At 38.9% G+C, this 24805-nt stretch overlaps 1 protein-coding gene across 5 annotated transcripts in view; it reads right to left on the bottom strand.

Moving 5' to 3' along the window:
* DIAPH2 (diaphanous related formin 2) overlaps positions 1-24805 on the bottom strand; it is a 172755-nt gene that overhangs the window by 61322 nt on the left and 86628 nt on the right. For all 5 annotated transcript variants that reach the window (XM_041396311.1, XM_041396306.1, XM_041396308.1 and 2 more), the window contains 2 exons: positions 9624-9788; positions 1151-1286 (listed from right to left, as the gene is read on the bottom strand). In XM_041396311.1, the coding sequence (XP_041252245.1) occupies positions 1151-1286; positions 9624-9788 (301 nt within the window). The remainder of the gene's footprint in view (positions 1-1150; positions 1287-9623; positions 9789-24805) is intronic.

The following is a 24805-nucleotide window of genomic DNA, read 5'->3' as shown; positions in this document are numbered from 1 at the left end:
TCTCAGAAAAGTGCCTGTCCACAATACCATGAACATTCTTGTGGCACGTGGCAGATTTTAAAGTAATATTAATCATATGCTGAAAGAATGGAATAGAAAAGTCTCATTGGAAACCTCCACTGGTTTAACTTCACAAAGAAAAGAAAATGTGTTTATGCCATCCCCCTGTGTTTAAATTTTACATTTTGTTTATATCTATAGTGAAATTAGACTAATCTTTACACGATCTGATAATAAAGTTTGTCATCTATAGGCAAGAATTTCTGCTACAGAACATTCCATGCAGTGCCAGTGCCAGCTCCAGCAAGGCCAAAATACAGGATTTGTGGTACCACTGCAGCATTGCTCCCTGAGCAGGGCCTGTTAAATGGATAACAAGGACAGGTGCTTTTATTGCTGGGTCAGATTAGCAGATTAACACAAACTCATAGCAACTGAACAAAAAACTGCAAGTGATCTCTTGCCTAAATCCAATTTTTCCTCTACTTGCCTTCTGGAGTCAGGTAAAGAATAAAGCCTCTACTTTACAACCTTCTGGAAATCTGCACAGCATCAATATCAAGCCCACCCCACTCCTTGTGCTTTCTTACCTTCCTCTCTGTCACAGAGGTCTCATGTGAAATACAATATTCTCCCAGCTGCCAAGCTCAACACATTGCTTTTATTGTGCTGAAATGTCACTCTGTACCCAGGCTCCAAGCTCAACTAGATTTTCCAGCTCCTAATAGGACTACTGGGAGAACATCCATCCTGACACAGACCCCCAAGCCCAAAAAAAAAGACGTTAATTGCCACAGTACCTTGATTATAGAGATGTTTACAGAATGAAATTAACAACAAAGCAAGGAAGACACTTCTTCTTGGAAGTCAATCCATAAGGAAAAAAAAAAAATCAATTAAGTGCTACAAATGCAAAAAAGCCAATAATTCACAACAACACGCCTTGAAAGGAACATTACACACATTAAGTGGCAGAAATGGAATGACACGACCAGGTAGGCTGAAACAAAACAGAATTTTCCACTTTGAAAAGTGAACTTTTTCCAGCCGTCAGAACACTCAGCAAGTATTTCTCATATTGATCAGAAATAGCCTTCAGTTTATCTTGCCTTTTTTAATGAAAATCTCCCAGCTAAAGATGCTGCCTTACCTTTGTTCATGTCAATCAACTGCTGCTTCTTCTTCTGTCTCTCCAGCCTCTCACGCTCTGCCTTCTCCTTGGCCAGCTTGGCCCTCTTGGTTTTCTCCTCCAGTTCTCTTCTTTTGTTGTTTTCTTTTAATGCCTCCTGCATTGGAGGAAAGCAATGTGAGTGTCTGTGCAGTGAGGAGAACCAAAATACCCTGGTGTTCACATGAAATGAGAGGAGAAGAAACCAGGGGCTTGACCCAATACTTGGAGCACACTGAGAAATCTTGGAGGGAACATAATGCACCTTATTATTTGTACATGTGAGAATTATTGATCAGAGCAATGGAAACTGAAATAGCTTTGTATTTATTATGAAGGAAAGAAAGAATTTATTTCCAGCAGCAACAGGTTTGTATTTTAGATTGCAAGTCTACCTTAAGCCTGTGCCATGTGTGGGGAGGAAGCCAAGTGTCCACTATGATGGGAGTTCAATTACAAGTGGCTGAAACTCAGTTGCTAGAATTGAAATATAATTCATCAGAATTTTTTGTTGAAATAGCCAGTCTGGATGTCTAACATTTAGAAAACACAGGAAAAGAAAAGGAAAATAGCTGAATTTTTAGATTATGGGTAAAAGGTCTTTAACAGGTTATACCTGAGGTCTCTGAGGTAATAATTTATATATTTGCTATATAGAGCAAATTAAAACTCCAAGACTCCCAAATTATTCCAAAAACAGAACATTCATTCAAGCAAAGGGCATCATCTTTCAGTGTGTCATTTCAGGGGTTTCCTGAGGTCAAACACCACATTCCAGCCCTGTTTTGCAGAGACTCTGGACACCAGGTGCTGGTACCCACGGCCTCACTCCGAACTGCACCAAGAACTGCACCACACAGTGCAGCTGCAGCACCAGCACCACAAACACCTTTTCTTCCAGAAAAAAAAAGGCAACTAAAGGGCAAACCCAATGTCTTGTCCCTTTTGGTTTTGGACAGTTCTGTCACTGCCTGTTCAAGCATTTGACAGAGATTTCATCTTGCTGCAGCTTCCCAGGCTGGAGTGGGAGGAAATGCCCCCAGCCTTAGGAGAGAAAGCAAATATGAAATGCCATGGTTGCACTGGTAGCTCAGCAGCCACTGACATTCTGTGATCAGATCACAGATTCCATCACATTTTCTACCAGGAAATCTACAGCAGACTGAGCTAAACAAGCTCTGAAGTTATTTTATCTGGAAATTCTCCTTGAGCCCAACTCGATGAGTTCTATCTGAAGGAAGATTCAGGCTGCACTTCATAAAACAGAATGGATACCAATGAGTATTAAAAAAAAAAAAAAAAAACAAATCAAAAAGACATTCAAAATAAACGTTTAATCTTCTGGAAGATCAGCAAGATAAGAAAATCCTGATAACTCTGTGTGAGAGTAGCCCTTTCAATCTATCTACACCCATCCACCTCCTGGAATGGACTTGCTTGTTACTCCTCTCCAGCAGGCAGTTGGACTCTCACCCATTCCATATTTGTTGTGTCATTTACTGCCATACATTTAGTCAGACTTAGATGAAAGCTGGAAATAAATCATTGGCAAGAACATACTCCCACCTGCTATCAAAGTCAGTGCAGAAAGCAAAATAAATCTATTTTCATCTGTATTTATAAGCACACTTTATATTTAAATGAATATTGCTAACAAATTTGATCGTAGTTTCTCAAAAGTGATGGATGATTGATGTAAATAAAGAGAACTTTGACTGAGGTGTACAGTGGTTTCTACAGCATCTGCTCTGCCTGAATTGTATCAATCCTTTCAGTTTCAATTCCTACAGTTCTGCTGCAAAGGGTTATTTGTCTCTCTCATGGCATGTTTTAAATTCACCCAGACCTTTTCCAGACACCTGAATTGCAGTGGGTTTCTACTAATACAGAACAGTGCTATTCCAGATCAATCAGCAGGGTTTTTTTCAACTGTCAAATGCCAGTGATCCCCTTTCTGGGTAGTTTTGCAGGCTAAATTACTTCAAAAGGTAAAGATCAGTTTGAAAATAAAAAAAAAAAATAGTTCTGCAATTGGCATTGCTTTTAAAAGAGGGAATAAAAATTAGCAGTTTTGTTACTGCAATACAGTTCCATAGTGACAAAGAACTTACTACTGTTCATAGGGATCTACTGGACAACTAAATTTATTCTCCAATTAAAACTAAACTAATCTAACAGCTAGAAATCAGACAAAGAAGCAATCCTCTGGTAAGAATAAAAGCCTTCTCAACAGCCTTAGAACACATTTTGAAAAGTACTCTTCTAGATGCTGTCTTCTGAAAACATGTAAGTGCATGCAAAAAGGGAAATAATTTTCGAGTGAATCTCAGCAGACAGAAATATTTAAATGCATAAAAGCCTTTTATTGATGTACTTTTCATGACCCTCTGTTATTTTGGTTGGTGCATAAGGGCAAGCAGTTTTGCTAATTCAACAGCAAATTGAAAGTTAGAGAAAGTTTAAGTGTGGGTTTGCTTTGTTATAATAAAACCAAAACCGAATTATTGTCTCTCCTAGCACAGAAAAGAGATTCAGCAAGGAATATTATCTCTTTTTAAGTGAGTTAGTGGAAGGAGCACACAGTTTGATGTTCCCCCTTGTGTTTATTAGGATTCACTGAAGTGCAGCTCTGGTACTCAGCACTGCCAGTTTACAGCTTGGCTTCCTTAAGAAGCAAATAAAAAATTAATGCATCTCTTGCATTCTGCACATCTCTTAAGTCTTGACAGACAAACATATTCACACATCGACACGGTTGTAAATAGACTCTCGAAGGTAAATTATTAAAAACAAGAAGAAAGAAAACAAACTGTAATGCACAAATCTCCCTGGATATTAAAGATGCAGCTGGCTACAAAGCGGTCATGCACCAATAATGAGGGCTGCCTGTGATCCCTCAGGCCTTCCCCAAATTTGCCTTGCAACTGCAAAAATATGTCAACTGAACTTCCAGCAAAATAATCTTCTCCAGCCATAAATCATTAGGAAGGACCAACTCAGATTATCTGGAAGTTAATCTACAGAAATTCAGAGTCAAAATACAGCAGATTGAGCAATCAGGGTACATGTAAAAGGAAGATCTTTCATGGGTGTTCCTTGGAGGATAACACATTTAAATACATTGTTATCCCCATGAAAATAATGGAAAAGAGATGTAACGAGCTGGCATTAAACAAGGGCAGACAAATTGAATTCCTGCTGGGTGGCAGTGAAGGGCAAGCTTGGGACAGTGGCTGGGGCAGCAGGGACAAAAATGTCCTGGGCTTGCCAGGACACACTGAGGGCTTGGCAAGGGAGGTTCACAAAACCACCAAAAACTGCCCAGGCAGAGGAGCTTTGCTGTTACTGTCATAATTTCTGTAAAATTTCCTTTGCTCAGGATTCCTTTCCTGGGAAGCTGAGAAGCCTCAGAGAAAAAGGAAACCAATATTATCTCATTTGCTTCTCCTGTGTCTTACTGCTTTGGAATGTGGTTTGGAGATTGCTTATTAAGAGGTGATTGTTTCATTAGTTGCATGTGAATTGTTGTTACTTATTGGCCAATTACAGCCAGCTGGTGGAGGCTCTGGAGGAAACAGGAGTTTTTCAGTAGTATCTTTCTATCTTTCTGTATTCTTTAGTATAGTTTAGCATAGCATTCTTTAATATAATATAATGCCATAAAATAATAAATTAGCCTTCTAAGAACATGGAGTCAGATTCCTTCTTTTCCTCCCTTTGACAAGGGTCTCAAAAAATACCAGAGTTTGCAGTGTTTACTATCCAAATTTAACAGTGAAAAGCTGCTTGGTATCACTTAATTATTGCACTGTGTGAGCTGGAATCATTACTAAATGGCCCTTGAGTGGACAAGTTTGGGACTGTTTTTCCTGCTCCTGTCCATCAATATTTGGCTAGCAGAACAAACACTCACACCTCGTTCAGGTTATTCCTGATAGAGACCCAGAGCAGAAACACACACACAAAAACAAACAAAGCTGTATCATTGTCTTTACAGAAAACACACAACTTGAAAACCCCAGGAGAACAAATGTTGTCTCTTCTGGTACAATCCTCAAAGAGAAACCATGGCCCAGGGCAGACCAATTATTGTTTTGTTCCAAAAGCAATCTTTCTGGATCAAGGAAGAGACAAATCAGTGTTTTGGCACATCATCATGTGAGGACAAGCCTTCAGAATTTCTAACAAAAAAATCTTTCTAAGGTAAGTCTGTAAGAGCTGTTCATGCAAGAGCCTGAATCCAATAGAAAAAGTAAATTACTCTTTTTAATAGCAAGACCTTGAATGTGACAGGCTGAAAGGTTTCAAAGTTTCTGTGTAGAAATTTTTGACACATTTTAAAAGAGACTGTGAGAATTACACCCACTGTAGTATATAAGGACAAAATGTAATTAAATAACAAATTAAAAATCCTGGCTTGGGAAGATTTTGCAGACTTTCTGAAAGACATGGCTGGTGGACTGTGGAAGGAAGCACTGCAGAGGGTGCGTGGCATTACACTGCAAGGAAATAACAAATGTGGAAAAGACAACACTGCAGGGACACGCTCCCACAGCTGCAGTTTTTTCCTGGAGGTTTCTTATACCTTCCACTTCACGCTCCACTCTGTGTTCTGACAGGATTAGCCACTTCCATTAGGCTGCCTGGATTTTCCTACACGTGCTAAGCAAGCAAATCTGAACTGGAGGAAGTGATGAGCTATAATTGACTCCAGCAGCAGCACGCTAAATGAAGCTGCAATAATGCAGTGATCAATCTGGAACCACAATTAAGACAAATACGGATTCCAATTATCAAATTATCTTAATAGGATATAGGAACAAACAGAATGATGAGGTTAAAATGATATATGTGAAACAAAACTGGAGATTTTAGAGAGGGCAGGTTCATTCCAATACAAGGGTTCTCAGGAAGGTTTGAGTGCAGATGTTGGCAGCTGTAGGCTGCACACATCATCTGTGCAAGGGTCTCTGCTGGCCTCAGCATCAGCCCCAGGGGCTCACTCAGAGCAGGTAATGAAGGCAAGGCTTCACAAGAGCTTTTCAACTGCTTAAGCTCTGCCTCAGCCAAAATCCCAAACTATGCTTTGCTTTCAGAGTGGAATGAGGATTCAAAATCCTCATTTAAATATTACAAACTTCCAAAGATAATGCCTGGAAATAATGACATTTCTCAGTTGGACTCACTGCTACCAGCACTGAATATAAAACAGAAAAAAAGCAAACCTAAAGAAAACTTTTAAATCCTACTTCCTTTCAAGATTAGGAAATTTAACTTCATGGTTTCCTCTGGACCATGTCCTCCAGTATAACTTTTGAAAATATTCCCTAATCAATGGCATCTCTACCCTGAAATATGGCAACCAGTGCTTGTCCCCCATCCACAAAGGCAGCCACCTCAAGAGAGAAACAGCTTAGGTCAGGACAAAATCCCAACCCCACCTAGGCAGTTATTTCTACACTTGCCAATACAGCGTCCTTGAACTCAGTTTAATTTCTCTTATTATTATTTATTTTTGCACCTTTTGGTGAGCTTCCAAGGAAATGCCATCCTTGTGTTTTAGATCATGAATAAAGCACTTATCCAGCAGCACTAACCCCTGGTAAATAAATTGAGTTACTCTCCTATGTGAATTCCAGCCCCTGCATCCTTTCCTAGCCCACCCCTAATTCCTGATTTGTTCAGGATAATGATTAAAACCTATTCTGCTCAGCACTAGCTGAATGTGTACACTCAGATGAGAACTGAGAGAGCTTCCAAAAGGTTTGTATTTTGGGTTTGGGGCAGGGGGGAGGAAGGGCTTGCTGTATATTGCCTGTTAAAAAGGACAGTGTTTCACTTTTGGTACCACCTCTTGGGAAATTTCGCTGAAGAAAATACTTCTTGCTCATTATTCTTTATTTTTTCCCAGCTTCCTGCTAGCTGCAAACTGTTATCTTTCAGGCTGCATTAAAGAAATGTTACTTTTTAGGCAGAAGGGACAAAGTGTATTCCCAGACAAATAACCAGAGAGAACAATGAATAAATAGAGCCTTTCTTTTAAACCACTCCTGAATTACAAACGCAATTTATGAGTTTGAAAGCTGGGAATTTAGCCTGACTATGCACTGTATTTCATGGTAAATCAGATGTTTATTATGTATTTATTTATGTATTGTGGATTCATTGAGTTGTATTACTGCAGCAAATGACCTGCTGCATTCCAGGGACACTTCAAAAAAGCCACCACAAAAACCACAGAGCTTGAAACTTCCTTTGCAGCAAGTAATAAGCAAACAAATATCAGGGAGAAGGAAGGGACTTACAGGTCCATTTGTACTCAGGATGCTGAATCCACTGCGGGAAAAACTGTTTGGCATGAAGGCAACAAAACAGATATTCCTGTTCTGTCAGGTCCAGGGCATCAATCTTACAAAATCCTGGAGCCCAGAGTAGTGGGCACCAATAAAAAGGGTTCAGTTTGCTGATCATTTAATGTGCCTCCTCATTCTGGGGAGATTTTCACTTTGTGGATGTTGCACTGCAGGGCACACAGCAGCCATCAATCAATAGCAGTGTTGATACAAAAGGACAATTTATTTCACTGGTGTTTTACCAAAGCCATCTCTCATTCTGCCACCTGATGAGTTACAGACATCTGCTTAAATACTGCCTGAGACTGGAACAAACCCTTGTTCTCCAAGTACATTTATAATGTACTTTAAGATTTAATTGCTTATTCAGACCTGCATTTACACAAATGTGAGGGAAGCAGTCACCACTGATAAAAGCGTCTACCAGATTTAAAAAAAAAAAAATCACTCTACTGAGCAAAACAGCCTCTGCATTTCCTGCAACTAGACCCAAAAATCCCTTGTCCTGCTTCAAAAACAACTTTGTTTTTTTAAACTCAAAATTTACCTTAAAGGAAGCCCACAGAGCAAACAAAATCTAAAACATTTAAGGTTTTTAAATGAAAAGGAAATTTTAAGAAAAAAGAAAAACTTTTTAATAAAAAAGGAAATTTTCCAACCTAGTGCTGAGGTGCATATTTGACACAACGTCCACAGCACAATCTTCCTGAAAGGAAGTTTATGTTCATTTACAAATACAGGCGTGGCAGATTTGGTGGACGTTCCTAAATCCTCTGCCACCAACACAAACATTCAGAAAGTGACAGCCTGAAAACATTACAGGTCACTTGATACAGAGTGTGAGACAGCAAGTTAAAGACAAAAAAGGGAAAAGAACAAACTGGCATCTTGCTCCAGGCAACTGATTAATCATTATTTGATAAGAGACTGATCCTTTTGGGCCTGATGCTGTGTCAGGTTGCAGTTGTCCTCAAGGACAGTGGAAATTTGTGTTCATTTTCGATGGAATAAAGGACTAAAAATCTAATAAATGTTTCTTCTTCAGAAGAGTTCTAAATATTAAAGAAGCATTATTATCTAGTGGATCTTTAACTGCAAAAAGGAAAAAAAAAGAAAACCCACAACAAGTGGAAAAAAAGAAAACTCACAACAAACAGAGGAAAAAAAAAGAAAACCCACACCAAACCAGCCTTTTTGCTGCTTTCAATTCAATTTGCAGTTGGCAGCTCCAAGAGAATACACCTTCCTCTTTATTCTCCAGCCCTGCTTTTGACTCGTGTTCCACTGGCAAAGGGAAATCCTGTGGAGATGCTTTGGGTCACTCCTGTGATTCTCCAGCCACTGGAGGACTTTAGAAGCTCTAAACTGAACTGGCTCATGGCACAAGAAAGATTTATTGAACAGACAGCCACGAGCAAGAACACAGAGTAATGGCAAACGGGAAACAATCAGCCATCAATGGTATAAAACCTCTGGAATTGTGCTCCAGCCAGTCTCCAAAACACCAAAAGGAGCAGAGGGAGCCCTCAGAGGGAGCAGGGAGGTGTCACAGCAAGGGGAAAAGGAAAAATTTAACACGTGTGCACGCTCCAGGGGATGTCTGGAGATGTTCTCTACCCCACTCTTATCTGATGGCTCCTGAATTCTTATCAGTACTTATTACTTTTTCAAAGTAAATCCCACAGATTAAAGGAGTCTCAGCATATTTTTCCTCTGGGGAAAGTTCTTGGAAGCATCAAGATGTTGCAGAAAATCTTAATTCCTTTTTGTAAATTTTTTTGCCCCTTATAGAAAAAAAAAAAAATTTCCTTCACTGTGAACTTTGAATGTTTACCCTGATTCCTTACATTGCTAAAATATTAAAGCTGAATTAAATTTGGCTCAGCCTTATCCACAGTTGAGTTGTCAGCTTACACACTGGAGGACAATACGTCATGACCAAAATCTAAATAATTCTGGAAATGTTCACCCAATTCCCTGCCATGGAACAAAACACAAAATTATGCATAACAGAAAAAAACAGAGATACAGGAAAGAATTAAAACTGGAAGCAAAAAAAAAATCTGTAAGAAAATACGTAACATTTTGCAGGTATTACTCACCAAGAACAGAGTTCTGAAGTTGCTCAGATCACCAAAGAATTCTTCTATGCTTATTGCTTTGGGATCAAAGGTGAAGTATTCTCCCAAATTTTCATACAATTTTGTCATGTTGTTGTGCATGTTGGACAGTTTTTCATATTGTTCTCGGGCACTCTCAGCAAAGCTGTGAGGTTTTGTTAAGGAAAATGCCTCAAATGCAGCACAAATAAAGGAATAAAAATTTAAAAAACCCTGTAAATAAAGGAAACAGTACACAAGGAAAGAGCTCTCAGTACAAAGGTTACAGCTGCAAAACGTGCAGGTGCTTCCAAAGATGACATTTTTATATATTAATATTATTAACATTACCATTTTATGAATGAATATTATTAATGTCTGCAAGTTCATGGCAACACTTCCACTAAATGATCCCTCTCCAATGGTGAAGATTTGCCACTGACAGAGAATACAACTTGCTCTATAAAATTTTTTAATACTGTAGGCATTTTTATTTGAAGAAATGAACAATTTTATAAAAAGAATTCTATGAAAACACACAGTGAAATTCAGTTTGCTGTGAGAATCTGTGGTCCCAGTGCTCCAGTGAAGCCATGTCCCCCACCTCACACCCATATTTTATATGGAAAATGTGCATAACTACCAATGACAAAGTCATGCAGTATGACATCTCATTTTCTTTGCCTTTTATTACTAAATTCTTCTCTGTGGGTTCTTTCCTGCCCAGCCACACAGTTCATGCCTCAGGCTTCCTCTATCAGGTTCACTTTTTGAGGCACAATCTCAACTCTGTAATTTCACCCAACTTGAAAATCACCCAAAAATGAAATATCCCCCCACCCATCCCAGCAAACTGACAAACAGCTTTGAGAAATTATTACTGAAAAAAAACCACAATGGAACAACAGAAGTCTTGTTGGTTTTTTTTTTCCTTAGGAAGTGTGGAAGCCTAGAAATGAGACTGAGATTGACTTTCATCCCAGCAGCTGTCATTAAAAGTTTGACATGATGCTTTTAAATAGAAAAATGTGCTGCTTTCTTTTCCCTACGTGAAAAAAACTATATAAATATATATATAATATCTCTGGAATATATTTATAAATTATTTTATATATATATATATAAACTATATATTTATGTATATATACACACAATTATTTTGGAAATAGAGGAAAGGTGCAAGCTACTAAAGGAAATATTGGATTGCCTCAAAGCAAGTGCATTTTAGTCTGCACTTTTCTTCTGTGGGGCTGTTTGGAGCCACAGAGTCACAAATCACTGGGCAAACCACGTCTGCTCCAGGATTAGAGCAGCTCTGCTGCTGGTGGATTGGGGCTGATGGAAGAACAAAGGACAGGAGAGATTCCCTGAGCTACAGATCCCTGCAGCTTCTCCCTCTGGCAGCTCCTTCCATGAGGATTCTGGAGGTGAGCAGGGCAGAGCTCAGCTCCAGCCTCTCCCCAGACCTTCCGCTCTCATTCCAGAGCCTGCTGGTGCCAAATTTCTGATCACACCCCACTGCTGACATCCCAGCCTCTGCAGAGCAACACACAGGGGACAGACACACAGAGAAATCCTAAAAAAAAATAAACATTTCTTTTTGAGATTCGACTGAACCCAGAAGGGATCCTGCAGAAAACAGTCAGCAAAGTGCAGAATAAAGCCTGGAAATTCAGGATGTTCTGTTCACAGAGTTTCTGTGGCTCTGGGGGCTGCTGAGCACCTAAAGCTGTCCCTGCACCAGCACAACAGAGCTGAAAATACCTCCCATTGGAAAGGGGCCAAATATCCCACCTGGATGTGCCCATTTTAACTAAGGGAGAGTACATAAACAGTTAAAAATTGGTTCTTAAAAGCATGGTTGAAGACTCTACCAATACCAATTTTTCCAAGCAATCTTCTCAACCAAAGCCTCGGTGGCCTAAGAGCAAAGCTGGTACCTCCTAGAGTTCATTTAGAGCCAGAAACCCACTCAGTGATGGATATTAATTTATAAAATCAAGTTTTTGAAACAATATCTGCCCATATATATTGCCACAGCAATGGCAACACCTAATTCTCAGTTTATGGAAAACAAGTTTAAGCTGCTTGATTAGAATTTCAAGCTTGGACTGTTGAGCTGCTCATCTCAAGATAAACCTGGTGCAGTTCAGTCTTCAGTGACATTTAACTGCACAAAAGGAAATGAAAGTTTAATGGCAAGAATACATTAAATAGGTAATAATGGCACATTACTGAATTATTGAGCAGAGTCTAAAAATTTTAGAAAAACATGAATTGCCTTAGAGTCAGCAGACTGCTGTCGTGAGCAACTCACCAAAAAGGAAATACATATAAATGTACAAATTAATTCAGTGCATCCTTTAAAAACAATCTTACATAATGTGATACAAACCCAAAAATGACCAAAAAGTCTGAAAAAAAGAAAAATACTTGCACAATTGCAGATTTGCAGCCTATTCTTGGCGACAGAGCTCCCAACTCTCCACTGACGTTGCACTCACATAACAAATAACAACAGTAAGCACTAAAAAACCCCAGCAGAGCTGCTGAAAGGAGATATTTTAAAGCACCACTCTAGAAATAGACACTGTAATTTCAACATTATTATTTTTTATCTATTAAGTACCAAACTGCAAGTAAGAAATATCTTTAACAGATGGCCTGCAAGACAAAGGGATGTCAGCAAGACAGATGAACAGGGAGAGCCAAGAGAGAATTGAGGATTTCAGCTGTTCTTCATTTTGAAGAAGACAAGGCAGAGCTGTAAAGACAATAGTTCCCAGTCATAGAGCATGCAATATTAACAGAGTTACTGTCACACTCTGTGTGCTGCATCCAACCTCCCTACTTCTAACATATTAGTGGTTTCAAACATCCCCTTGAAATGCAGCGATTCAGGCAAGGGAGGAATTCCAGGGGAGCACAGCCAGATGTGCCAGCACTATTTCATGAAAAAAAAAAACCAGTAAGGAATGTGTGTGTCAGCTTTGTGTAACAGCAACCCTTAATTCCAAGTTTTCCTGAAGAGAGATTGAAGCTTTACAGAGTTTTCATTTAAAAACTCTAAACTTGGTTTCGTTCTCACCACTCCAAACCAAAAATCACAGATTTTTTTTTCCAGCAAGTTTAAAGGTGCTTGTTAAAGTAGCAGAAAGTACTTTATTCAAAAGATTGGTTTTCCCACGTTTTCCTGCATGCCATTGCAGAGTAGGATTCTGGCTTGAGGAACCACCAGGCTAAATATCTGTTTGAAATTGGTAGAAGAGAAAGTTTGAGCCAATGGTGCCATCTTTAATGAAAGATGCACAAGAGCTCTTAGTTTTAATCTCCCAGCTCATTCATAATAGAGCATTCTTTGAATTGAGCTGTGGCAATGCAAACAGAACTTATTAACTGAAGACAGAAATTCAGCTTTAATAGCACTAAGTCATTTCCACTGATAGCTCTATTTTCACCTGCTATCAGGATGTAAACACATGCTAACAATTTCATCACTCACTCCATCCATAATGCATCTCTGTGACTGCACAGCAGCCAAGACTTCTGGAGCATACACAGATAATTATGAATCACAATTATATCCCTAATCTTTTCCTCCTGTTGGAAGCCTTTGCAAAAACAAAACAAAACAAAAAAACAACCCTGCAGAAATCTTCACTGCAATACACTTCACCCTACCCAAATCAGAGTCCAAAGAAGCCAGGAGCCATAGCAGGAGCCCAAGTTTATCTGTGTACACAGAATCATGTGCTTCTGAAAAGCTGAAAGATTCCCCAATAAAATACCACAAAAAGCTCAGTGTGAGAATTTCTTTCTCATTATAAAGCAAATTACCTCATCATTCAGCATTTGACAGAAGAGCTGAGGAAAAAACCCAAAGAAAGCAAACCACAGTGGAGCAGGGGATTCTCAGCTGTGTGGGAGCAAGGAGGGCTCTGCCTCGCCCTTTGCTCCATTAGCACCTGAAATTCTCATTAATTATCAGAATTATGTAACATGATTGCATCCACTGGAAAAAGCCAGGATTTCAGTGGGTTTTGTGTTTGTGGGAATGAAGCACAGGAAGGTCACAACCATCCAAGAACAAGCCTGGCTGCACCTGCTCCTTCTCTTCAAAATTTCAGACTAACCATTAATTCTTGTTAATTAAGATGAAGCTTTCAGACTTTGGTTTTGTGTTTGTGGGAATGAAGCACAGGAAGGTCACAACCATCCAAGAACAAGCCCGACTGCACCTGCTCCTTCTCCCAAAATTTCAGAATAACCATTAATTCTCGTTAATTAAGATGAAGCTTTCAGACTTGTGCCTAAATGGCCATAACAATTTTATCTTGGTAAACACTAAAATATCTGTCAGTGTTTACTTCCTCCCAGCTCTAAGCAATCAATTCAGTTCCTAACTTTGCATTCAAACTTCTCTATAATGAAAAGACACTTTCCATTGATTGACCACATTGCTATGCACAGGAGAAAGCTTTAGTCAACATCATTTCAATATCACTTTTTTATTTATATTCCGTTAACGAGGACACAAAGATCACTGCTCAATTCTCTAAAAGTCCCAGAGGAAGTTTCTGGGCAAAAACTGATAAACAAGGGCCTACTTCATAAAACATTCAGTCCAAGGAGCAAAGCCCCACAGAACTTGGAACTTGAACTGTTTTATACTGGGGAAATTTGGGTCCAAGACTTAGGTGGCAAATTAGGAATTTCCTCTGGTAGCAAAAAGAAAACTTTAAAAATAAATAAGAGCACTTGGCTCTCCAAGGAGAACACAAAAGGCAAAATTTCTAAAGCCACTGGCTGGAGAGAAGGCAAGATCTTATCCATTTAAAAAAAATACAAAAACAAAAACAAACAAACAAAAAAAAAAAAAAAACTAAAAAAAAAAAAAAAACTAAAAAAAAAAAAAAAACTAAAAAAAAAAAAAAAACTAAAAAAAAAAAAAAAACTAAACAAAACAAAAAAACCCACCACACTTAAAAATTAGAGCTAGGCATTAACCTAAATTAACCTGAACCACTTGTGGGTTTTTTATTCAAAGAAAAAGAAAGTTTCTGAACTCAGAATTTTTTTTTCCAGTATTGTAAAAGAGAAACCTTCCCAAATTCCACAGTCCCATTTTAAAGAGAGAGTTTTTAAAAGCTCCACAACCACTGAAACAAACCAAACCTTTCCTCCTGGCAAAAGCAACACTTTATCTCCACTGATGCCATCACCAGAACTGTGAAACTGCCTTCATGCTGCCCGACACCAAAAACCATCCAGATCTTAATTCTCAGTTGTGATATTCTGCTTTTTAAATAATTTCAAACAGGATGAAGACTGGTGTTTGTAGCTTTTTTCCAAAAACTCAAATATATATTTTTAGTTTGTGGTGGCAAACAATCACTATTCCTGCATTAATTAGAAAGCAACACAGAACATGATATTCAAGCATATATCAGACAGAAAATGTTGCCAGAGTAATGGATTTGTAGCATCCCTTCCCTGGAGAACAATTAGATAAAAATCTCTTTAGATGAATAAAAACAAGAAGGAAACAACAGAAATGCAGCTTGTACAAATGAAATGCTGTTGTAAAATTTGCTTTGCATATTATATTCAAATTAGTTGTGACTGTTTCAAATAACAGAAGTGTCGACACACTCTAACAACGTTAAAAATCAGATTTTAGGCATTTCAGCAAAAGCTCGGTGGCCACTCCTAGAAATAATCTATTACCTTTGGATCACACAATCAGGTGCCTTAAACAATAATTACAGCTTGGTGTGCCCTGAATCTTTCAGGGAAGCTGCAGCCACGTTCCCTCTCTTTGATCATGCAGCTTTTCCTCACTTCAGCTGCTTTAATTAATGTTTGAGCTGTCACTGCACCTGCTTGTCACAAGCTTCAATCAGATCTGATGGTTACTTCAGCGAGAGAAAGTTTTTGGTAAAGGTTGGGGAAGGAAAAGAGAAATTCCCCCCTGTATTTTTAGTATTCCTTTAGGGCTGCCATGGCAGAAATCTTCAATTTCTTGTTTAGAGAAATCTGAGAAACTGCTGATTGTACAGTGTTTCAAGAGCCCAGATGTTCCAAATCAAGGATGAAAAGGAATTTTATGTCACCTGAGGAAACAAAAAAGCAAACTGATAATTGTTTAGCACAAACAACTGTTGCTATGAAATGTTCACAAACTCTAGCACAGGAGAAAATGAAAGACTAGACTAAAATGAATTTATTTTGCAGGTGCCCATGTAAAACCACACATCAAATATGATTTGGGTAAAGTGATGCATGTTCCCCCACTCCTCCTTCCCCTGCAGACACGGCCCCACATTTTTGGGATCAATCAGTTTGGGATCAATCAGTTATTTGCTAGGAGCTCCCCACTGCCTGCACACAAACAGCCCTGGCCCCAGTGACTGGGGCTAAACCAAGGAAAGGTCAGGAAAGAGAAGGCATCCCTCAAAATTCTCTCTCAGACAACAGGCACTTGGAAACATCCCTTAAAGAACTCTTCTGGCCAGAGGAAAAGCCAGAGCAGCCTCACAGGAACGGGGATCAGAAATCCAGCTTTGCTTTACTCACAGGCAGCTCCTGCTGCTCAGTGACATCCTTCTCCTCCAAAACACTCGAGCCTTTAAAAGAAAAAGTTTCTGTTTGGAGTGTGGAGAACTGCAGAGGGCAAAAAGCAGCTCCATCAACACCAAGAGTTTTGCTAAAGCAGAATCTCAGGACACTTTGATTTTGGTATCTAAAAGCTGCAGCTCCAGGGATTTATAGAGTGCCCTTCCCCTTCAATTTCTGATTTTAAAATAAGCATACAATAATTAGAGAATGGATTTCTAATGGATTATCACTCTAATAAAGCACAAGCCTTTACAAAAAATATCTTTCAGTGATCTGGACAACTTGGTTTAATATAAATTTAAGGATGAAAGCCCAGTTTCCCCCAGGCAATGATTCACAACTGAGGAGCCATTAAATCTCTGGCACGTGCACAGAAGTGGAGTTCTGTTCATGGAATTTTATTCTATGGAATCTTCACACAATTTTTTCTCCTGTATAATTTTCCATGTGCTGTAGACTGCTGCCAAAGCTCTCTGTCCCCAGCCAGCCAACACAGGCTCTTTCATTCTCTCCTCCTTCCCTGGCCCCAGTCCTCTCTGGATCTTCTCAGCTCTGCAGCACGATTTCGGAGATGTCTCAGGGTGCAGAACAGAACAGAGCTCCCTCCTGGGGCACAGCTCCATCACCTTTGGGATTTCAACCAAAACCCAACAGAGATCTCTGACCTGAAGTCTGCAATTAAATGTACAAAAGTCCATTCTATACAATTTACAGAATATATGTTTTGCAGGAAATAAACATTAGGAAAATAAGCAACTGGAAGCTTTTGACTGTGCCACAGCTACACCTCTTGCATGTCACTCTGCCTCCCCTTCGTGCCATTTATCAATTTCCTCCTTATTCCCAGACATCTGTACACTTCTGTTCACAGAATTCTTACTGCAACCCAGTATGAAAGAGTCAATATAATCCTGTGTCTGCTCCCATTAGGGCTTTCCTTTGTAAAAAGGAATGAAAATCTGAAGGTAGAAGTAAACTGTCAAAGAAAATTGATATCGTGCTTTGCATAACGCAATTTTCATTTATAATGCTCCAAAGTTCTTGTATTTTAAACTATTAACTTTATGAAAACTCTGCCTTAGTCCAGACCAGTAAAAATAGAAAGGATCATTTCCAAAGGGATTTGTCTTCTTTTTTTTTTTTTTTTTACTGACATCAAATAATTGTAAGAGAAATGAGCATTGTGCAGTAAAACATGACACATTATTAGGTGCTTTTCAAATTCAATCCAAGCAAAGATTATACCTAAATAATCCTATAGTTATCACCTGGAACACGGTGAGCATTTTCACTTTGCTTTAAGATGGATCAAAGAGGAAAAAAAAATAAAGAAAAGAAATATTATGTGGCAGGAAAAGGAGTGGAAAGCTCTTTAAAAAGCACTGTTGAGTCTGGCAAGACAAGAGATTTAATTCTTTCTGTACAAGGGGGAAACAAGGAGAGAAAACCTCTCTAAAGAGCAACAGCAAGGTAACAAAAAATGAGTCCCCACAGACCCTGAAAATCCAGCTGAACTGGGTAAACTCACCATCTGGGGAAGTTCACAAAAGCTTTCATCAGACATGACTGAGGGCACACAAACACAAGGTTTTAGGTTCGTTCCCAGATTCAATATTCCGATAAAAATAAAAGGATTTTTCATGAAGATGAATTACTAACACTTCTCTTCCATATTTTTTGTCTCTGTGTACTGCCTTTACCTTTCCTCCCCCAGGCTTGCCCACAGGTGTTTCTGTGAGGTTCCAGCACCCTCCCAGCCTTCCTTTCAACCCTGCCCAAAAATGTTCAGAGTGCCCTGACGTCCTCAGCGTATGGCATCTGCACAAACACGAAACCATGGAGTCAACACTCACAACAATGCCACCCTGAAACACAAAATAAAGAGCACCCCCTTAGCAAATATTCAAATTAATTAATTGTACTTTATGAGGAACATATTGTTAATACTGCAATTCCTGCTGCGTTGGCTTTCTGGATTTTTACCTCATAAAAAGGAGCAGACAGTGCACAATTCATCCTGCCATAAACCACATCCTCCTAGATGCACAAGCCCATTACTCTTTTTCTCCATTAGAGTGGAGAAAAACCTCTCCAAAGCTTTTCCTCACACTATTAGGTCTTGATTCCTGATCCACAACCCCTCCATTTTTTTTAATTTGCATGGGAATTATTTGCTGATTTTTTAATCTGGTAATTTAGCTGATAGACTAAACTTTGTTACAGACTCTCTTTGAAGCAGGCAGACAAAAATGGATTTCTTACCAGCCCCTGAAGACCCTGAATGATCCCTCATCCTGCTGAACATTTTGTTACCTCTCATCCTGCTGTGCTCACACCCTTAAGGCAGCCTGGAGTCTGAGGCTGAGCTTGTCTCAAAGCAAATCAACAATTTTCACATTACTGGTCAAGCACTGCAACACTGACTTACTAACAGCTCCCTCTTGGCTTACACCATGTTTTGTTCATAAAAGATGGAATATCTCATGATCAATTATGCAGGCCTGGGTAGAATTCTTTTCCCAACAATGAACATTAAGATATTAAAATACATAGGTATAATAAAGGGAACAAAGCCAGGTACCAAGCAGAGTACTGTAAAAAAAACTCATATTATGATAAAAATAAACATCTGGAATCTTGCCAGATGGGACCTGACCAATTTGAAGTTTTTCAAATTCCATTTCACCGAGCAACATGCAGACTACATCAAATGAAACAATTCACATGAAATACCTCAACAGCACGTCTGTTACTTGATGGTTTGCAATAAAAACAGACTAACAATTCTTTGGATGCTTAGAGCACCACGGAGGAAAACACAGAATTTCAGTGTACCTTATGGAAAATCTCATATTTGGAGTGATTAAACCCCCCTCCCCACACAGAATCACCCACATTCATCCCAGAAAGCTTCACCACGGCTCGTTAAAGCTGAGAAAAAGAGGCTGTAAAACAAAGGCTTGAAGTGATGCTGTGGTGCTCTGGTTGAAGATAAACCTGCTGCTCCACACACCCCACAAGGAGCCCTCGTGATTCCAGCCTGACTTTTACAAGTTCCAGGCTGAACAGAAGACAGGCTGGCAGTCCCTTCCACCAGGATTTCTCACATCCCTCTTAGAATTTACTCAGGATAAACAAAGCAGAGGGCAGAAAAATGCTAGAGACCTGAATTCCTCAGCCATCTCCCAGCACAGAAATGTTCATGTTATCCTGCCTCTCAGCAGGGAGACTGGACTTGACCAAGCAGGAGGAGATTAAAGTTGTTTTTCCACAAGGTTAAACTCATCTTTAATTGGGAAATATCTAATTCTACCAGGGTTACAGCTTAGTCACCATGCACGCTCAAAGCACAAGAGGAAATGAAGGAAAAGCATTTCCCTTTAAATGGCCAGTGTAAAAACCTGCACAGCAATTCTGAAATTAGGTTTGTAATGGGATCATGACAAATTGATTGATTTTTTTCCCCCACTAATTTGGAAAGATGAGTATTTGGGACAATAATTAGCAACATTGCCATTTAGTGGATTAAATAACAAACCAAACAAAAATGGTTTCAGCCACGAGCAGAAAAGGAGAGCCATTCTATCAGAACAGCAGAATAATTTGCCTTTTTTCAGCACTATATTTTTATAAGTTAACTTTGTCCAAAGACTCACAGCATTCACCTGCTGCACATCCCAGCAAACACAAGGGGTAATGAGCTGCAGGTCTGGAATATTTAATATTTATCTGCAGCAGAATCAGAACATTTAACCTCACCTTAACTCAATTATATCCACTGACTTCCATGACAAACATCCAGTCACACCAAATGTGACACCAGTCGTGCAATTATTTCAAAGCTCTTTTAGTGGGGGCATTTTTTTTAATTTATTTGTTTTTAATTCCAGGGTGAAAAATCAGGTAAATGAAAGGATCAGTAAATGCCACAGAGGATATTTCTCAGTGGAAATCAAATTGAATGGCAACAGTTCTATCACAACTGTCAGTGAACAACGGGCTCTCCAAATAAATAAACAAATAAACAAATTTCAGCTTCTGGGATTGTTTGTGTGAGTGTTGCTGGGCTGCTCAGGGCTGACATTTCAGAATGTGTTGCTGATGTTGTTCCCTCTAGCTGGCCATATTTCTGACCCACTAATTATCTTATTTTTAAATTTTTACCTTTAAAAAGGCAGCTCTGCACACACAGATCATTTTATGTGCTGGGGAGACACACTCCCCAAAGACTAAGCAAACAACTAAAGTACATTTGAGCTCAACATCAAATACTGGTGGTTTATTTTCCCCCTAAAGCTTAATAATGTCAATTGAATATAAGTAACTAAATATAGCCCAAATTGCTTGTAATCTGATTTTTAACTTGGCTGGGTCAGTTCTCCAGCAGGATTCAAACTGCTGAAATGCCACAAGCTTAAACAATTAGCGATGCAAAAAACAGAGAAGGAAAACTCTGTTTATTCACTGATGCCCTGAATTTTCCAAAAAAAAAAAAAAAAAAAGCCTCTAGTTTGGAAAAGAAAGGCAGATTATTTGTACAAACTAATTCTTCCTATCTACTATCAGTGTGCTTTCAGCAGGGGGATTTTCTGGCAGTGCTGATGAAATCCAGCAGCCCCTGGATGCCTTCTCAGAATCACAAGCACCAGCAGTTAAATCAAATGTGTCTTGGTTGCTTTGGCAGCCCCATTTAAATATCAGGCGAGTGTTCAGAGATAAAAGGTTTTTAAATGTAACCTCTCAGAAGATGATACACTGTCAATTTCCTTCTCAAAAGTGCATTTTAGGGATGCTTTACTTGCATTTGGGGCAATACAGAATAATGCAAATCTGGGGCAGGCAGACTGGGGCTGTCAAACAGCCAAGCAAATCGCTGGGATCTCAAATCTAATACTCAAATCACACGTTTGGCTGTCTTAGAGCTACAAAAACAGAGAATCCTAAATCCTGGATGCAAAGTTTAATGCACACCACCCATGTGAGACCTTCTCCTTTGCTCACGTTAGCCAGTTTGCATAAAACCATACAGAATAGGTGGTTCAAGAAGAACATTTGATTAACTCATTATTAATGAATTCAAATTGACACGAGGCTGTAGCAGGGCAAAAAAACAAACCATCAAACTTCTGGTATTCCTGGCACTTAAGTAAATACAGGCTCTGCTTCAAAAACTTCCTTGGAACTCTAACAATTTATGTACTAAAATGAATTACAAAGCAGATGTACAGCACTATAAGGATTGCAATTATTGCTTAAAATGTTTTCCATTTAAATATAAAACTCATAGAACTAAAGATTCAACAGTAAATAAATCATTACTTTCCTGGGCTGTGCCTTCAACAGGCACTGCAAAGTCTTTTTCTTCCATTTAAATTAAGAAGAAAATAGTTGTTTCTGTATGAAGGTATTAGAAAGATAAATTAATCACAAGTTTATTTTTTAAGAAATAACTTCTCATAATTAAATGCAAACAACTGCAAAAATTACAAGCCTTAAAAAATCAATAGCAAATAGAAGTTTCCTCCCACTGCTGGGTGCTCATTATAATTTATTGATATTAAGCAAATCCCAAAGGTTCAACAAGTTCATCATTGCTTCATCTTAAACAGCTGCACCTTTCTGCTTCCTGCCCCTTAAAGGTTGTTTTGAACTGTGAGCAGAAGAAATCAATTTGAACAAATGTTCAACACTCTAACAAAACACTCTGATGACTTCTCTGATGCAACAGCAAATTAAAATATAGCAAATGTTTTTTAAATATTTTTTTACTATAAAAATATTTTTTATAGCAAATAAAATCCATGCTCCCTCCAGGAGCAGGAAGGTAGACTTCTCTCCCTACACAACACTTAGGAAAATATTTTCTATGCATAAATAACTATAATTCTCCTTTAGTCAAGACTTGCAAATAAACTCTTTTCAAATGGCATTTTTGCAGCTAGTGAGAACAAAAATTTATAAAAATACTGCAAGAAAAGGCAGATATACAAAACTCTTCAAGGTTTAAACATGACCTGAAATTTAAAAACCATTGAATGGTTCCCTCTGCCAGTTCCAAACCCCTGAGAAATGCCTCTACATTGAAAATCACATTTCAATACACCCAGGCAGAAGGTAAAGACCTCAAATGCAGGGACACCCACCAAAGCTCCTAGAAATGCTTCCCTGGGGGTTATCTGTGAGAGCCCCCTGCTTCTGAGCACATCTGGATATGAATGTACATTTTCCTGCAGAACTGAAGACACTCGCCCATCCCATGCTCCAAAACCAAAACCAGGCTTTCCTGGAAAGGCCATCTCCAGTCACCTGAAGGGAATTCCTGTTCTTGGGGAAGAGTTTTACAGTGACTGCTGGGAGCCAGAGAGGAGTTTGAGAAGAGGATCCATGCTCACCCCTGAAAGAATTCCCTACCAAGGTCGTCGACACAGAAACCAAGAAAGGAAGAACGAGAAATAAGAGAAACCTGCCTGTTCCAGTGAGCACTTTGTTTTTGTGACCAATGAGTAAAGTGTAAACTGAAGAGTTTTGTAATTCCATATAAAAAGCATGCAGGCTTTAATAAAACCAGTTTGAAGCCTTCTGAAAATGGGTTGTGATTGTCTCAGCTAGGACAGCTCCCTGAGGAGCCAGGAGGAAATCCCAGGGGCTGGGAGATGCCAGAGAGCTCCTGCCATTCCCACTGCCCCCGGGGCTCTGGAGTTGCTGTCCTGGCACTGACAGGAGCACAGCTCCCACCCTCCAGGCTGCTGAGATCCTTTGGGAGCAAAGCATCAAGGCTTTGGGAACGTTCCTCTTTCCCCAGGGGCTGCTCTGAGAGACTCTGCAGTGCAGCTCCCACAGGAGAATGATCAGCTGACTTTAATCTGAACATCCCCACTGCATCCAAGCCCCCAGACCTGTCCCCAGATCATTTCTGTACAACTGAAGTGCATCAAGTGAGGAAATGAACCCCTCGTGTTTCGTTGCGAGGCCGTAATGGTTGTTAGAAATGGGAGCACAAATGCATTTCTGTACAACTGAAGTGCATCAAGTGAGGAAATGAACCCCTCGTGTTTCGGTGTGAGGCCGTAAGGTTGTTAGAACTGGGAGCACAAATGTACGTCAAGAGAGGATCCATGCCTGTCAGGAAGGCAGCTCTTTTATTCCATGAAAAGGATTCTCTTCTAATGAATGGTGTTCCTTACTGGAAATTAAAATTAGTTCACAAATTGCTGCTGTTCCATTTAATGATAAGATGAATGCACAGTGCTTTGAATTTTTTTTATCTGCAGTAATTTTTGCTCTTTCATTCATCATTCCCTTAATTTTGCAATTCTTTAAAAAAAAAAGCTTTGAATTCTTCACATGTATGCAATCAGTTAGAAAACCCACATGGCAGCATTGATTGCTCTGGTAGGCAAAAGATTTCAATAAGTTTAGGCATGTTAATGTCTCTTATTAGGGTAAATGATCAGCTGAAAAGCAGAACAGCCACACAAGGTCTCCATTTACGTAGGACACATTGGAGAAATAAATTCATGCCAGGTATTTTATAAAACATACACAGCCAAAGTTATTCCTGTGCAGGGAGCAGGATAACAAAAATCATGAACCCAGTGACCAAATATGTGCCCTTGGAACAGCGTTCAAAGCTCCTGTTTATAGCAGGAGCTACATATATTATACATATTTCTAGAGGAATTAATTACTTTCCAGAGGAATAAACTTTAGTTTGTGTGTGTTGGAAGGGAGAAAGAAATTATATTTATTATTCATGTATTTATAGTTTTAAATCAATATTAATGTTAACTCAGTACAACTTTCCATTTGTTCCCTCTGAAATTGCTTCTCAATTCAGTTGTTTTTAATCTTTGTTAATAACATTTCCATTTGGAGTCCATGAATGAGAATACCCTTCTCAATCCCCAACTAGACACCCATGTTTTAACATCACTGAAATCACTGCACACACCTACAGCAAGCAAATATAAAATTCAGAGTTCTGCACTTTGGAAAAATCTTCAATTAGAGACACAGACACTGAAATAAAACAAGGAGTGAAAGCCAGACTTAGTCTGTAATTACTTTTCTAAACTGTTGAATCAGACTCCCCAGTGCTGCATGCAGCAGGGCTAATTATAAAAGGAACCTCTCCCACTTAAAGCTGAATTATTTACAAATTGATCTTCAGGTAAAATACAATTCCAGTCACGGATCAGATCATGGAAAAGTTGTTTCAGGAATCACACCTAAGTTATTTAATATAGCAAGAAATTCACAGAAGGACTATTTTAATCCCTTTATTTTCTTCAGCCATACTGCAGTGAGATGAATAACTGTATGTGCTAAATAAAAAACTGATTAAGTGAAGAGAAAAATTATCTTGCTTAGAAACTCAGCAAGAAAAAAAATCCAATATGAAAATGCAGATAGCATTTCTATTCATCTTTTTGTCACTCACAGCACCAAAAGCTTATTTGTTAAAAAAAGTTGGAAAAACTAAAATGACTCAAATTGTTTGACAGAATTTGCTTCTGTATTTTGAATATTAATTTCATTATTACAAATTCATATTATGACTGGCATTT

The sequence above is a fragment of the Onychostruthus taczanowskii genome, unplaced genomic scaffold (assembly GCF_017590055.1).
Source record: "Onychostruthus taczanowskii isolate IOZ18803 unplaced genomic scaffold, ASM1759005v1 scaffold13, whole genome shotgun sequence".
In the NCBI taxonomy this organism is placed as follows: Eukaryota; Metazoa; Chordata; class Aves; order Passeriformes; family Passeridae; genus Onychostruthus; species Onychostruthus taczanowskii.
The sequence above is the reverse complement of the archived record's forward strand: the minus strand, read 5'-3'. Positions and strand labels throughout refer to the sequence as shown.